We start from the raw sequence: 16,170 nt of genomic DNA on the forward strand, positions 1-16,170 counted from the left end.
GTAAGGTAGCCTTCGCTCACTGGATTTATTACATAGCTGTTGTCTTTCCTGTGTACTTCAGCAATAAAATATTAATGCAGTTTGGCAAGGTAATACTACAACCTGAGTTAGAGCAACAGCTGCACTGCCTGCTCCCATGTGTCTTAGTTTCCCTTTTTAATCTTTACTTTTCTGCAAGGAAAGACTTAGGTCAGCATCTTGTTGTTATGGTAGCAGAGGATGGTCAACAGGAAAGAGTGAAGTCCGATGCTGAATGACTTGTTCTGTATTTTCTGGGTGTCAGTGAGAAATATTTTTCTAGTATGTCCTACACATATTTTCCTATGCCATGCATTTACAGTAAGGTATCTTTAATTGTTTTTGTCTTGTTTTTGAGACTGGGCTTCTCTCTGTAGCCCTGACTGTCCTGGAACTAGCTCTGTCGACCAGGCCTGTCTCTGCCTCCCAAGTGCTGGGATTAAAGGCACGTGTCACTACCACACTGCGACCCTTTAATTTTCTAGGAAATGTGTAAGCAAGAGGCTCTGTGTCTATACTCCGTAGAACTTGAGTTCTGCAGTAATCTGCCTTTGACTAAGTGCAGATAAGGAAGGTCTTGGAATTCAAAGGTGAATTGCATTTATTTCCGTCAGAAATTGGTATATATAATTGAGACTGAGATGGATTTTAAAAGTGTTTATGTAAAACTTGAGTCAGAATTATTTCCAGATTTGTTGTTGGAACCTCTGAGCACAGCTTTAATCCAGCCCGTGTCCCTTTTCTTTGTAGGTGCTCCTGATCCCACGGCAGGTGCTAGCATCGACGATGAGAACTGCTGGCACTTGGATGAAGAGCAGGTGCAGGAGCAGGTTAAACTGTTCCTTTCCCAGGGAGGGTACCATGGATCGGGGAAGCAACTTAACTTGCTCTTTGCAAAGGTATGGCTTTCTGTTTCAAAGAAGGATTCCAAGTATAGGAGCATATATGGTAACTGTGTTACAGTCCTGTATGGAATAGGGTGGAGATTTTAAGCAAATAAATCAGTGGGAAAAAAAACCTGTATTATAATACAAGCTTTAACTTGTTTACGTGACCTTCCACAGCAAGTGGGTCATTTTGTCTCTTAGTTACTATAAAATGATGATAATTGTTAGTTTTAACAAACTTTTCCGAGGTGGTGGTGTGCACCTATAATCCCAGCACTCAAGGGACAGAGGCAGGTGGATCTCTGAGTTGAAGGCCAGCCTGGTCTACAGAGTGAGTTCTAGGACAGCCAGGGCTGTTAACACATGAGAAACTCTGTCTCCAAAAACCAACCAAGTAAACAAGGAAACAAACCCCATAACTTCTTTCAACAGTAAAAACAAAGTAAGGCTTTAATGTTACTTGACGTCCTTCCAGGTGTTACTTTTTCTAGGTAATTTCCCCAAGTGAAGCATAATTTTAAACTAAACACTTCTTTTATACATATACTATCTATATCTTAATTTCAGTGATACTTAGTTTCAAAACTGTGAGTTAGTTTCATAGACTTCAACGTTCTACCCTATCTAAGTGAGTACTAAAAACTTTGGGAAATTATTTGTCAGTTTTCTCATCTATAAAACTAATAGTAACATATGTCTTCCCATTAAATAATGGTGTTTATTTCAACTACTAAAAATCAATGGCCTAAGAAATACTTGCTATTGTTAATCCAAGTTCTTTGTGATCAGAAGTTTTACCACACATTGCCATAATTTCTGAATACTGGGTAAAGTGCTTTTTGAAAATAATATTTGGACTAGTGAAATGGCTTGGTGGGTAAAGTGCCCCCTGTACAAGCATGCGAACATGAGTTTAGATTCCCCAGAGGCCGCATAAAAGCTGGGTGTGGTGGTGGCATGCTTGTAATCTGAGCCTTGGGGAGTGGAGTCTAGCCAGCCCAGCCAATTACTGTTTCAGGTTTGGTTACAGACTCTGTCTTGAGAGATGACTGGATGGATGGATGGATGGATGGATGGATGGATGGATGGATGGATGGATGGATGGATGGTTGGATAAGAGGTGGAGAGGTGAGGAGAGAAAGATGTGTAAAGTGATAGAGGAGGACATGCTACATGAGCACGTCACCCTCTAGCCTCTGTAAGCTCACATGTGCTTGATAACCTACACATGAACACATACGTACCCCCACACATACATGCACACAAACCCCAATACCAAACCATCGTATTTCTCTTGAAGGTATAGTCATTATTGTAGATAATGTATTAAAATTACTTTTAAGGGAACAGTTAACTTTATTAATTGATTTCATTAAACAGCTTCTCTGGTATTCACAAAAATTTAAGGTTTTATATTCTGTGTTCATTTATTTTTAATTCAGAAAGTTTAGCATGAATTCTGTTACTGAATATGGACAGAGACTAGTGTGTTCTGTTAAAAAGATTTATCTTGCAGGCATATGTAGATGATCAGGTTTGCAAGTTTGTTTATAATGCAGGGCATTTGAATCTAGAAAGACACCACACGTGATTTAATTAGTTCTTGGTACACAGGTACTTTAAATTTGCCATTCTTTACAGCTAATATTCTTGAAATGTATTAACTGTAGACAACAAATGTACTTGAGTTTGATTACTAGACATATTTTGGGTTTATATGTTCAATAATAGTTAAACAATGATTTTATTGTTGCTGAGTACCAGCTTAGAAATGTATCCATAAAACAAATCAAATCCAGTAGGTTTTCAGACCCAGAGGAAGCATTCACATGTTCGTGTCCACAGAGTGCATTGTAACCAAGTGGAAGCAATGTAAAATGTGTACTTTTAGCTAGTCTGCAGTTGTTACATATGCATATGAAGTAATAGCAGCAACTAATTTTGGAAATATATAAATGTATAGCATTTTTAGCCTTAAGGCAGATGCAGTTTCTGATTCCAGCTGTTATTTTTGTTCACTGAGCAGTTGCCTAATTTTTTTGAGGCTTGGCTTTAGAATTCATGAAATGAGGGTTATAATCTGGTCTAGTCTGCATGCTGTTTGAAAATTCAGTGTTGAGCATAGATATATATCTAATTCTTGAGCACAGTGTCCACAAATGGCAACCCCCTGTCCTCCTGACATCGCCTGTTGGTGACTTTGTGGTGTTCCATATTTGGGTTCAGGGAGAAAGTGCTTGCCGGTCTTTACAAGACTCGAATGCTCAAGGGCCTGGGGAGTTTGGTGCATATCTCGGCCCAAGCCTGAGGTGGAGAATCTGTGGTCTTTGGAGTGCTGTATTGCAGTTGAGCCTTTGGTTTTCATGCCTTGTCTTTCAAACCGCATCCTGAAGAGAATCCCCCTCCCCACCTACAGGACCCTGTACCAGGAATTTATCACAGGGACAACTGTCATTGAGTTAGGATTCTCATTTGTTAAATATGTAGTGAGCACCATACACTTTAAAGTTTTATTCATTTATGATTTCCTGTAGACAGATTAACCCTGGTGTTTATCTTTTCTAAGTTGGGTAGTGCAGCACAGGAAAACGGACAGTTCATGACTTCAGCTTGAAAGACCAAGTTCAATTATTAAGTCAGATATTGTTTGTTTGTTTGTATTGGTGCTCTGTGGAGCCTTCGTACAGACTGAGCATTCTTAAACCTCCAGGCTCTGTCCAATTCCTCTTAGCACTGCAAAGCCTTCTCGTTTGCATGAATGTGCACAGCCCTTTGTATCCTCAGGTTCTGCACCGACAGAGAAACCATTCATGGACTGAAAACGTAGTTTAGTCTATGAAGATGTTTCCATTTGTATTGAAGATGTACAGATTTTTTCTTCTTGTCACCCTTGGATGGTAACATCACAGCTAGTATGAACACAGCATATTGTGTATTGACAACATTGTATTAGTTACAATGTGTCACAGGTTAATGTAGAGTTGCTTTGACGTGTTTGTGTAGGGTACATAGAACTATTAGAAATTTGGGCAGGTGAAGATTTCAGTGTTGCCATGAGGTTCTGGAACCCATGCATCTTTGGAGATGACTATGCTACTGCTCGCATGTAAATAATTCAGCAAGAAAGAACATGCCCAAATTATTAATATATCTTAAAAAAGTAAAGTTCTTGCACAATTTTGTGAATATTGTAAGAAATATTGAATTACAGAGTTGAAACTGATGACTTGTATGGAATGTGAGTTATATCTCAAGGAAACTTACACAGTCAGATCAGTTTACACGATCCCCAAACCATGTTCAGTGGCGTGCCTTGGGTTCTGCGACTCTGCTGGTAAATATGATCAGTAGGGGAGTCTGGAATATACTAAACTGTGTGTGTGTGTGTGTGTGTGTGTGTGTGTTTATGCAGCTCCTGTATTCCAGCAAAGGTGTGCCATCACTCGGGTGTGCTAAACCAGTTCTCATGAATGTATCAGGTTCGGATACCACTTTCTGGCACTTCTGTGGTTTGTTGAAGCAGGAATTAGCTAGTCATTTATTTTGTTGAGTATAGTCTGACCACAAAGTAGATCTGGTTCAGATAAAAGGCATTCTTTGAGGGAAATCTTCAAAACTTATGCCAGATGTGATATCACATGCCTATAATCTCAGCAGTCAAAAAGCTGAGGCAGGAGAATCATGAGTTAGATGTCAGATTGAGCTATAGTAAGACCTTATCTCATAGAGCCATATGCACATGCATGCGCACACACACATTTGCACACACACCCTATGCATTTTTACCCTACATGTGAAACATGGTATAATTGCCTTATTCAAATGAATAAAACTCACCAAAACATTTAAAATTGAAAAGTTGGGAAAGCTTCATTATTGCATGTAGCTTCTAAAGCATAATTTATAATAATTGAGAGTGCCTTTTCTTATTATATTGCAGTTTAGGATGCAGGATGGTTTTTCCTACTTTTGTATGCTTTAGAGGACTGGTGTGAAGGCTTCTCTCTCATATATACATATAAGCACATTCCTAGTCTCTTGTGTGGCTGTTTATTTACTTGTAAATTTTAACATTTTTGTTTCGTTTCCCCACTAGGTGCGGGAGATGTTGAAGATGAGAGACTCCAATGGGGCCCGTATGTTGACCTTGATCACAGAGCAGTTCATGGCTGACCCTCGCCTGTCACTTTGGAGGCAGCAAGGCACTGCAATGACTGACAAATACAGGCAGCTCTGGGATGAGCTTGGTAAATGAGTTTCCTGTCCATCTACATTGAGCTTTGTTGTAGATAAGACCACAGGTGGCTATTTAGGAACATGGTCCTATGGATGCGGGAGAGAGCTGCTCCCTGCAAACCCGCATCAGTTTGCTTTGTGCAGATGGGGAGGTAGAAAAGGACTCAGACTAGTGTTTGGAGAATGCAGCTGTGGCAGAGCCTGGGGAGTGTCTGCTCCTGAGAGAAGCCAGCACAGGAATGTCCCTTTAGATACTTGGTAAAAGGTTCTGTATTTTTAGAACAAATGGTTTACATTGTGGGATCAGTTCCTGGCTATTTCATCTCATTTTTTGAGTCTGCCTTGCTTTTTCCTCTCGTTGGAATTCTCAGAAGTGATTTGAATACTCACTATATTTTTAGCAGATACCGACCTAGGTCAACCATTGTTCTTGAGAATAGAGAATATATGGCAAAAACTAAAATTTTATTGTCCAAAATCTCTGGTGATTAAAGATGTAAATACAGCAGGTGGCTGTAAAAAAGAGAGAGAGAGAGAGAGAGAGAGAGAGAGAGAGAGAGTCATTTTCTTGTCATGTTCAACCTAAAAATACTGGGAATGAGGCTCCTTACCTAGTGTTCATTTGCTACAGAAATGAAAAATAGTAATACATTTGTTAGCTTGTCTTTCTATTAAGAGATCCATAGGGTAGCAGACATTGTATTTCTGTCTACTAGTTTCAAAAGAGGAAAATGCTTGCTGCATCTGCAGTTTCAGTAAATTCCTGATAGCTGGCAGTCAACTGCTGCTTGGTGCGTTTGGATCCCAAGCCTAAACTAGCTGAAGACGGACATTTGTCTAGGAAGGGCCCTGCATCATTGTAATGAAAGGCACTTTTAAGATGAAGGATTTGAAGCTGAGGAATTTGGACCCAGGAAGATTTCTATAAGTTGGTGAACTGGAATCATTGGGATCATACAATAAGCTACTTAAAAATTGACGTCAGTGTTTCTTCTTGTTCAGGGAGACTTGACTGTAGGCATAAGAACTCCGGTTGGTTTGTTTCTATAGAAGTACGTCTGCTACTTGCCAAGTGTCAAGGTGTTTCCTTTAAATTTTTTTCTAGCATATTTTGAAAAATACTATCTTGTGTCTCATACTTTCCTTGGGTCTCCTGAAATATTGATAGTAGCTTTTCTCCCTGTCAAATTTAAGTCAATCTGTAAAAACAGTAAATAGCTACCATGTATTGCAATGAGATCTGAGGGCATGGTGTGGTATTGAAGAACTCAGGGGACTAGATGGTTTAAGTAAATATTTCTATAGAAAACTGAGTGAGTTAGTTTTTCAAATAAAGCCTTTTTCGCTTGTGACTCCATAATACATGAATTCACTAGTCAGACCATAAAGGTTAAAAAGCATGAGCAATAATAATCAATAATGGGACATTGGCTCAGTGGTTAAGAGCACTACTGCTCTTCCAGAGGTCCTTGGTTCAATTCCCAGCACCCACATGGCAACTAATGACTGCAATTCCAAGATTTGACATCCTCACACAGGTATGACATGTAGGCCAAATAGCTGCATAAAATAAAAAAGTTAAAAAATAACAATAATGGAGGGGCTCGTGTAGGGAAAATACACGTTACTATTAAGTGTATAAGATCCTAGACTGTGATACTGAGAAATGTGACGGTACTGTTCATATTGCTTAGAAAGAAAATGTCACTTGAATATTTTAGTTACCAAAAAAAGAAGAAATACAAAGGATACTGTTGAACAAAATTTACAGTGTTTACATTTAATATAGTCAGGTCTCACCTTTCCAAGTTGGCTTTGAAAAATGTGTGTCAAGACCTTCAGTCTGAAATAGGAGTTCTCATTGGGTGGGAGATTTTGGCAGCTGACTCCAGTTATAATGTCTACGGACTGCTTTATTAAGACCCAGATTTTAGTCAAGTTGTTTGATTTCAGACAAGGATCAAGAACGCATGCACACAAACATGTGCATGCATACATATATCTGCAGGTACACACACTCCCCCTCGCGCCCTTCGTCTTTCTCCCGCTTCCCCATCTTGAAATCATGACTAGACCAGTGAAGTTTGCCTGTGGACTCCGCTGCCACTTTAGTGGGATCTAAGTTTTGTGAGAAATCCCCTAGAGAAGTTATAGTAGCTATCACATCTTAATACTTGTTCACCAAAAAATTAACTTCAAGTTCCTTCTAGACTACAAAAGGAAAGGCTTTTGCTTCTTAATAAAATGGGGGAATTTGACTTTGTGCCCCTACACGGGTCTCACATTGCTTCAAGGCTGTGCTCTGGAATTAAATGCTGAGCACTGCCAGATGCCAGACATTGAGAAGAGGCTGAGTTTTGTGGGCAAATGGGATCTGCAAGTTAATTGGTGTTTTCTGCAGGCTTCTGGCTGTGAAATGAAATTGGAAGCCCTTTAGCCACATGGATAATACAGGACCTGAATACAAATGTCACATGTCACCATCAGGACCCACTGTGAGACAATAGTGTTCCCACTCCAACATTGCACCATTACAGATCATTTAAATATGGGGATTACATTTAAACTAAAAGCCCCATTTGCCTTTTACTGCAATTTAAATGTCCTCTTAGCAAAAGCTAAGTGACAAATTAAATGAAAAAAGTGCCCACATTTTTAAAGCTGTAATGCAAAACAACCTTTTATTGCTTCTCATGTGCCACGAGTGAATCATTATACTTGTCAACCCTAAACCAAGCCATAATTGGAGCAGCTACTGTTATCAAAGTGGGGCCGCTCCATGACAGCTTAATAAAGCCGAAACTGTTAAATTAAATCCCAGATGCTTAACTCCTTAGCACCAGTGGAGTCGATGGGTCCATCTCTGGCAGTGGCCAGTACACCAGGAAAGGAAAAAAGATTTCCTGGCATGAGCGCTTCCGTGTGATAAGTGTACACGCATCGTAGCCAAGTAACTCTGCTTCTTGGCAAAGGATCCAGAGCCATCAGATTGTCAGCCAGAAGATGACAGAATCGTTTTCATAGGGCCAGATAGCCCCCTTCCCAAGATTTGTAACTTTCTGGTTATATGTGATTTATGAAATTTCACACTGTTGATGCTTCAGAAATAGTTTAAAATAGCAGCTTCATTTTCTAAACTCTTCCTTTTCACATAAATATGTGCAAAGTTGTTTTGGGCAGCCTGTTTCTTCCCCTATTCTCCAGCTAACAAAGAGGCTAGTTTTTCCCAGGACCCAATGTAAGTGCCTGTGCTACTCGTGTGGCCTGAATTCATTTTTGTGATTTACTCCCTAGTTTTCATAACGTAGGATGAACTAGATGCAGATGCATGCTATTAAGACCCCGCTTATTGCTCCTCATTTGCAGATGCATTTATCTTGTGCATGAAACAGTTTTCTTCAGATAATAATTTTACTCTCTGTGTGTGATACTCATTTTCCCAAACACATGGCAGTGTTCTGAAGATGAGTAATTTTGAATCATAATCAACAATGGGGAAAAGTCCGTATTACAATCTCAAGACAGAAAAGCAAGCCCCGTGGCAATGGTGGAAAGACCGCATGTTTGATCAAGGCCATACATTTAGTAGTCAGGCAAACATTTCTGCTCTTGCAGTCTTTATTAGTGACACACATATTTTCTGGGAATTAGATCCTAGAAAGACGCGTGACCTGAAAGAACAGCCTACTGCTAACTTGTGGCAAGCACAGCTACTGTTAGCCCTAATGGCTGCCTGTTCACCACACTTAATTACCAGGCAAGTCTTTAGGGATGAGGGGTATAGTGTAACCTCTCTGAGGCTTTGGTGAGTCCCCTTCCTTAAATGTTTTATAAGACTGTAATTTTTACTTTGCATCATAAAGTTATAGGTTGTGGCTGCCAGTCTATTAACACCTAATTAAAATGGATGTCATTAGAGGAAACAGTAAAATGCAATTTAATTACCGTTTTTGTCACATGGAAAATTCCTGACTTTTCAAGTGTCGTACACCGTGTCCCCCGCATTTGAAACACTGAGTTTTCTTTTGGAGGAAAATCATGCACTCTGCTGTCTAGTACGTGAGCCCTTCTCATAGGAAGAAGATGAGCTGCAAGGGCAGAAAAAATCCATAGTGAGTTTGTGCACATAGTTCTTGAGAACAAGGTGGCAGCGCTTGTAATTCTTTTCACATCTTCTCATCTGGGGACTGACTTCTTTGTGGGCAGAAGCTGGTGGATTTAAGCATTCTTCCTAATTCTAATTTCACTTAAAGAACAATGATCCAGGGTCGGGTGTGAGACTAAGTGGTCGTATATAGATCCAGGGCACCTGGGATCAGGGTAAGTTTAGTCACCAGTAGAGAACTCGCCCACCAGTTGGGGCCACATTTAGAGAAAAATATTAAAAATGACCAGCTCCCTGGACCTGGAATGCCTTCTCCTCTGCATCCCAGATGTGGATAAGCATCCTTTTGCATTTTCCTTGCTATTCTTGAAGTCACACATTCAGAATAAGCCTCGTAATTTAGGACACTCTTTGTTCACAGCCAGAAATAAAAACTTAAGCGTTCTATTCTGGAGAATGACATCTAACATCTCTGGACGCAGCAGACTTAATAACTGCCACTGTTAGTTTCTATGGTAAATTCAGATTTTGGCTTGGCTTATATTTAAGTCAGTTATGGTTAAAACCTAATCAAGGAGTCACTGCTTCACACAAAACTAGAAAGCCTTACAAAATGACTTGCTGTATACAGGGTTACTTCGTTAGGGATGAAAGCAAACAGCAATCCCCAGAATGCCCTTGCAGGAGAAACTTGTCAGCACAGACTGGGAAACCTCCATACAGCTGTCAGGGTAGAATTCAGGTCTAATGAACTGCTCATCAGGACTTCCTTGTCATCTGACAGTCTGTCTTCCCCTGGGCACTAGATGAATACAGCTTTACCACTGTGTGTGCTGCTGGTACCCTCCCCCCCCTTCCAGAAGTTTTATTCCAGTTGGCACTATACCCAGAAGAACAGACTCTGGATCTAGATTTTAATGTTACTGGTACTGATAGTAAAGAGGGAGCGGAAACTTGCAAGTATCAGGAGACATGTAAATTAAAACAGTTGTAATGAACCAGGAAGTCGGGGATGGTAGAAGCCGACCTGAATGTGGTTTATAAGGTGTCAGTGGGAAGAAGTGACAGGAAGTAGGATTAGTGTCCCAGACGGAGAAAGCAGTGTGGACCAAGACAGGGAAGGCACAGTGAGAAAGGTGTTTACTGTCAAAATAATAGCCATAAACTCCCCAGTCCAGCCTTGTTCATTGGCCCTTAACCTAAGAGAGGAGGAGAGTGAGCCCAAGAGACAGCAGAGGTCCTGGACTTGTTTTTTTTTAATTTCCTATTTTAGTTCAAGTACTACGAATAACACAGTTGTCTACACTTAATTTTCAAGTACTGTACACAGCAGTTTCTTGCATGTGTTATATTACTTAATCCTTAAAACAGCATTGTGATATAGGTATAATTTTTAGTGCTAATTTTTAACCAATACAGCATTAGCAGTTTACCCTAAAATACGGTTAGATATCTCTGTCAGGCATCTATACTTCGCAGAGGTAAAGTGGAGGGCAAGTGGACATAAGTCTTGGCAAACGGGTTCTTGCTGTTTGTCTTCTTCACTAAGCCACCATCCTGACTGAACTTATCCCAGGCAGTCTAGCTGCCTGTGAGCAGCCATGTTTTCAGGGAGTCTAACTTCAGACCTTTTGGGAAAAGCAAACATACTGCTAAATAGCAGCTTACTTCTGCTTTTGAGAGCAGAGGCCATAACTCAGTAAGCTGATCACAAACACAGATAGGACAAGCTTACAGTTGGAATCCAGTGAAATTTCAGTCACACTCCCCAGTCCCCTTTGGTAATGGTCGGTGGAAACCATTTGCTCAGTGTCTCTGCCCTGGTGGCAGTCCTGGAGTTGGTGACACGCCTTCATCTCATGGAGTCAAAGAAGGTCCTGTGAGCCTTCTTGCCTGGGATGGAGTGTGCTCCTGTCTTGGTTTCCTTTGCTTCCTGTGTTATAATTCGGATCTCCTTCTGCATGCAGGACCATGTGTGTATGCAATATCCTTGTTCTCAGAATGCCCAGTTGCTGCTGCTCCTACCAGACCCTGGGTTTTGTAGTCACGTCACTGTGTGCCTCTTAAATGGAACTGCTCTGTGTTCTCTGGTCACAGGCCTGCGGATTCTCCTGCTGTGGAGTTCAGAAGAGGGGGATTTTCTCTGCTTCAGAGTAATTTGTAGTTTAAATCAGAAGTTAGAAAGGAAAGAATGTATTCTTTACAATGAGCAAACCTATGATAACTACATCCCATGTAATTATCTGAACTGTCTTTCTTTTGACTAGAGTTTCTAGGGTTTAATTATCCATTTAATACCCCGTGTAGGAAAGAAAAAAACTGTAAATATGTATTAATAAGAAGTAATAGGCTCTCGGGATTAAATGAGATCATTATAGGTCACTTGGTTTCATTACAGAACAAATTGTGGATTCTTAAAGATACTGTAGTGTAAATTATCTGCATGTACAGTTAAATCATTTATAACAAACTTAGATGGTTTAGAATAATTTCACTGTTGTGTTTTTATAAACTGCCAGGGGCTTGGGGGATGCTTCCACCCAGACACTCTATTTTAAATATTCTAGCAATTTGGCTAGAAGTTAAGATATGGTTTGTTGTAATGAAACCATATATGCATACTATATGGCATTCAAAGATGGATTCGCTTTACTTTTTTTAATGTTGTTTATCTAAAATAGTTCAATTATAATGCATATTCTTACGTTAGCGGCTAATAGGAATTAATCAGAGTTGGTATAAAATGTCCTTTTCCTCTTAAAAATAATTTCTAGGAAAGGTCTACCTCCACTTCCTACGAGCTATTACTGTTCTTTTCCCCAAGAAACAGCCACCAAGGGGAAATGCGGCTGAAATGGCTCCGCTGGGCTGTGGTCTAGAAGACTTGTTATGGTGTTGGATGTAGAGTAGTACCTCTCAACCTTCCTGATGCTGTGACCTTTTGGTACAGGTTCTTATGGTATGCTGACTCCCAATCAGACAGCTATTTTATTGTTAATTCACAACTAATTTTGCTACTATTATGAATTATAATGTAAATATCTGATATGTAGGATATCTGATCTGTAACCCCTGTGGAGGGGTCAAGACCCACAGGTTGAGAACCACTGATCTAGCAGGAGAGTCAATGTGAAGAAAGGCTATGGAACATTCTTCCCTTGATGTAGCAGCTTACAAAGATCGTTGAGGACTGAGAAACTCTCCATCTTAAGCTGTTTGGAATTCGCAAGGGATTTGAAGCGAATCAGGCAGGCCAGGAGCTAGACTGAAAGAAGGGGCATCTAAAGGTGGGCCTGAAGCAGCTACCAGGGCTGCTCTTGGTGTGTGCTGGCACTGGGAAAGGCGCTTCACAGATACCATCGTTGCATTACGTCGTAGTTCTACGGGGATGGAGAGTGGAGGATATAAGCCATGCTTGTCCTCCTTAAAAGGTGTTCAGCCGCTGCCCAACAAAGCCCTAGGAGTAGAAGAGGACTCGGGAGGAGGCAGGTCCCACTCAGGCACAGCATTGTGACTTACTGAGTTAGATCCTAGGCTTCTTGGGAACAGTTTCAAGGATTAGAGAGTTCTAAGATTAGAAATGTTTGTTTCACAATCTCTGTCTGCAGTAGTGAGTCCTTAAAATCCTCAGGTTTCTTGAGATACAGAACAGAATGACTTCAATTCATGCGGGCAACTTTCTCATATACTTTGTGGCAGAAAGATGCTAAATAATTTGCAGCAAGTGAAGTTTTATGAGGTCACCATAGGCTTATCTGATCATTTTGTAACATTTTAATGACTTCCTTTAGAATTTCAAACTTAAAATTAAGGAAAGTGCCACCTGATTAAGAGACTGCTGCTTCTCTCATTGGCATTCTAGAGTGAGTTTGGCAGCCCCATTGGGGCCCGTGTCTTTTGCTTTGCCCCGGTGACTAAGCAGTCCTGACCAGAGGTAGTGTCTGGAATGTGGGCAACACTCTGAGCTCTGTGGCTTTATCTTGCAAAGAAAACATTTGAGATGTCAAGGAAAACCTGATTTTGACCCATCATCAGTTATACCTTGTTGACTCCTTTAATTCTGGAATATATTAGTAAATATCAAATTTTTGCATCAGCAGACCCGGAGAAGAATGTAAAAAACATTGATAAAATGAGAATTGGAACAGGTACCTTGCAATAGTTTGGATTGGGAGTAGCAGCTTGGATAAGCCAAGATAGCATTGGCAGAGTTCCAGTCAGGGCCCGGTTGGAACTGAGAGAAAATTGTGCAAGGAGAAACGCCTTGACAGTACTGCTAAGAGCACAAAAATCCCTCTGCCTATCACACGTCACCAGCATGCTTAGCATATACATATACAGTCCCCTGGTGAGCAGGTCTGTCATTCACATAACATACACTTTCCTAGACAAACAGACCAAATCTATATAAAGAATATTTTAAAGTATTAAACTACTTAGTGTATTTAATATTATTAATCTTCTTGTCATTGCTGTCATTATTAAGAGATGAAACTAATTTTCTGGCCATCTTCTAAAAAATGTTTTTAGTCCCTGTCTTTTTTTAATTATACCGTCTTTTCCCCTTCTGTTCTACTAACTAGAACATTAAAAGTAACACATGTTTTTAGTTATTCCTCCTGAAAGGTGAAAGATGTGTCGGGCATATAGTTGGTGCTCAGTAAACATCTGTGAAGATGAAAGTGAATGAATACTTGATGTACAAAGCCATCTACCTTCTTGGAAGCTTTAAGAAGTATATTTTTATAGTAAACACTGGGAAAATATCTTCAATGTGTCATCAGTTTTATATTCTCCCACTTTAGGTTTATCTGGCTGCCTCTGCCCAGGATATTCATGGGTGCCCATGTGTGCATGCACACACACGCGTGCCCTGAAATGCAAACACTTTAGCGTATAGAGGGGCACTGCTTCCCTCTTGCCATCCATGCTGCAGGTAATCTATTGCATTAATCACGCAGCCCGTGGGAAATACATGGAGAGTGATTATACTATCATACACAATACAGTCAGCATGAAGCACTTGTCAAGACCAATACATCAAAGTTTAATTCAGTAATAAGAGTGAATTAGAGCAAAATGAAACATTCTGCTCTCTAGGAAACCCAACACCCATCATAAGTTCTTTGCACTTCATAGAAAGTCAATGTGTTCAGAAATTGTTTTTATGAACAAATCAGTGTTCTAGTCAGACAGACTATTGCAAGAACCCTCTCCCCTTCTTCTGGTATCTCACAGAAGTAGCTGGTGTTTACTTCACTATTGATATCCCAGAACAATCAGCACCAGTCAATTTGATCACTTTTTAGTATGCCTTTTGATGGATTTCTGTCTGAATTAGTTCTCGGTGCCCAGCAAGAGGAAGACGACTTTCCAAGGCTCAATGATGTACTTAAGTATAAATACCGGAAGTGCTTTTCTGGAAGAATATCAGACAGATTAACAAGAACCTACTTGTTTGTCTTGTGGTACCCTGTGCTGTAGTTGGGGAACTCACAGCCTCACAGTCTAGTCAGGACACAGAATAATAAATGAGAAATAAAAGGCAGCCGAAGACAGCCACGATATAATATGAAGTATGCTGCACAAACCATTTGAGGGTTGCTCTCCTACATTCCTACATGAAAATGAAGTAAATCGCTATTGTAAGAAGTCACTTGCCAACTGAGTGATTTCAGAAATAGGTTTATATGGAGTTGGAGTCATTACCATTGAATGAATGAACCGTGGAACTGTTTATGAAGATGTCCCAGAAATGAAGCCAGCGCAGAACACACGAAAGTGTTCATGCAGGCTCCCGAGCCATTCCTTTACCTCACCTATTACTGTGTTTCCTCAGAGTGCAAAAACCACCCTCCTGCCGCTCCTCCCTTCTCTCTCCTTGTCTCTGATTTTTTTTTTTTTTGTCTTCCCTTTGCTCCCTTGAAAAGGAGAGGGATGTTGAGGATGTCTAAAGGCTGGCTGTGTGATCTCCCACAGAGTGAGACTCCTAATGAGGCCAAGCTCACAGCACTGACAGATCAAATGCAATGGGAAAGCTTGTTTATTAGATAATGAACACAATCCAGGATGTCAGTTAACTCCCTTTAACTGTTTTCCTTCTTGACAAAAAGAAACTATTTCAGATTTATCTGGGATTTGGTTGGATGATAACTAAGCTTGTGCCATTTAGCAGGGCGTTTAGCCCCGCTTAACCCAGGCACTCTTAAAACTTGCTGCCCTATATATCCCTTGGGTCTGATTTTGAAAAATTTCCAGAAATGTTTTAATAAATTAAAAGCTAGCGTATCAAATTCTAAGAAGAATGTTTTTCCAGTTAAACTTACTTTTCCAAACACGGAGTGATTGATGTATTAAAACTTCATTATGCTGATAATAACACTGTCATAATTAGGGTCACGGTTTTCGTGTGGTCTGACCCAAGAAGTTTTGTGACTGTAGTTTTGCTAGCACAACTAATTATACCAGTGATCTCCTATTTGTGACTGCAATTAGGTATTTCATGGCCTCTACATAAGTATGATTAGATAATTGGATCATGCATGAAATTTATACTATTATAATAGCCTCTGAGAACAAAAATAAATATTGTGATTTATTTTATAACCATTGAACCCTTGGAAGTACTGAAAGTGATTGCCTTACTTTGCCTGCTACTACTTCATAAGACTTTACATGACACTGGTCTCTAGACACTTAACTGTTCATCTAACAGTGCTCATTTTGTTATGAATGTGGAACAAGACAAAATGAGCCTTTGGTTTTTAGTCTGTTGGAGCTGATGATGTCGTCTGTCTCCTCTGCCCTGCACCAGCCTTTCTCATATTGTCACCACCTCTGCTTTCCCAGCACCATACACATGAGTTCTCTTCCTAGAAGTTAGGGAGAAGAGCAGCATTTATAAATGGTTCCAGAGGTGTCCAT

The 16,170-nt window shown here is 40.2% G+C and overlaps 1 protein-coding gene across 2 annotated transcripts in view; it reads left to right on the forward strand.

Annotated features, from left to right (window-relative positions):
• Positions 1 to 16,170, forward strand: part of Zswim6 (zinc finger SWIM-type containing 6) — a 171,398-nt gene that overhangs the window by 120,508 nt on the left and 34,720 nt on the right. For both annotated transcript variants that reach the window (XM_075976099.1, XM_075976100.1), the window contains exons 3-4: positions 769 to 917; positions 5,002 to 5,152. In XM_075976099.1, the coding sequence (XP_075832214.1) occupies positions 769 to 917; positions 5,002 to 5,152 (300 nt within the window). The remainder of the gene's footprint in view (positions 1 to 768; positions 918 to 5,001; positions 5,153 to 16,170) is intronic.

Source organism: Microtus pennsylvanicus, chromosome 6 (assembly GCF_037038515.1).
Source record: "Microtus pennsylvanicus isolate mMicPen1 chromosome 6, mMicPen1.hap1, whole genome shotgun sequence".
Classification (NCBI taxonomy): domain Eukaryota; kingdom Metazoa; phylum Chordata; class Mammalia; order Rodentia; family Cricetidae; genus Microtus; species Microtus pennsylvanicus.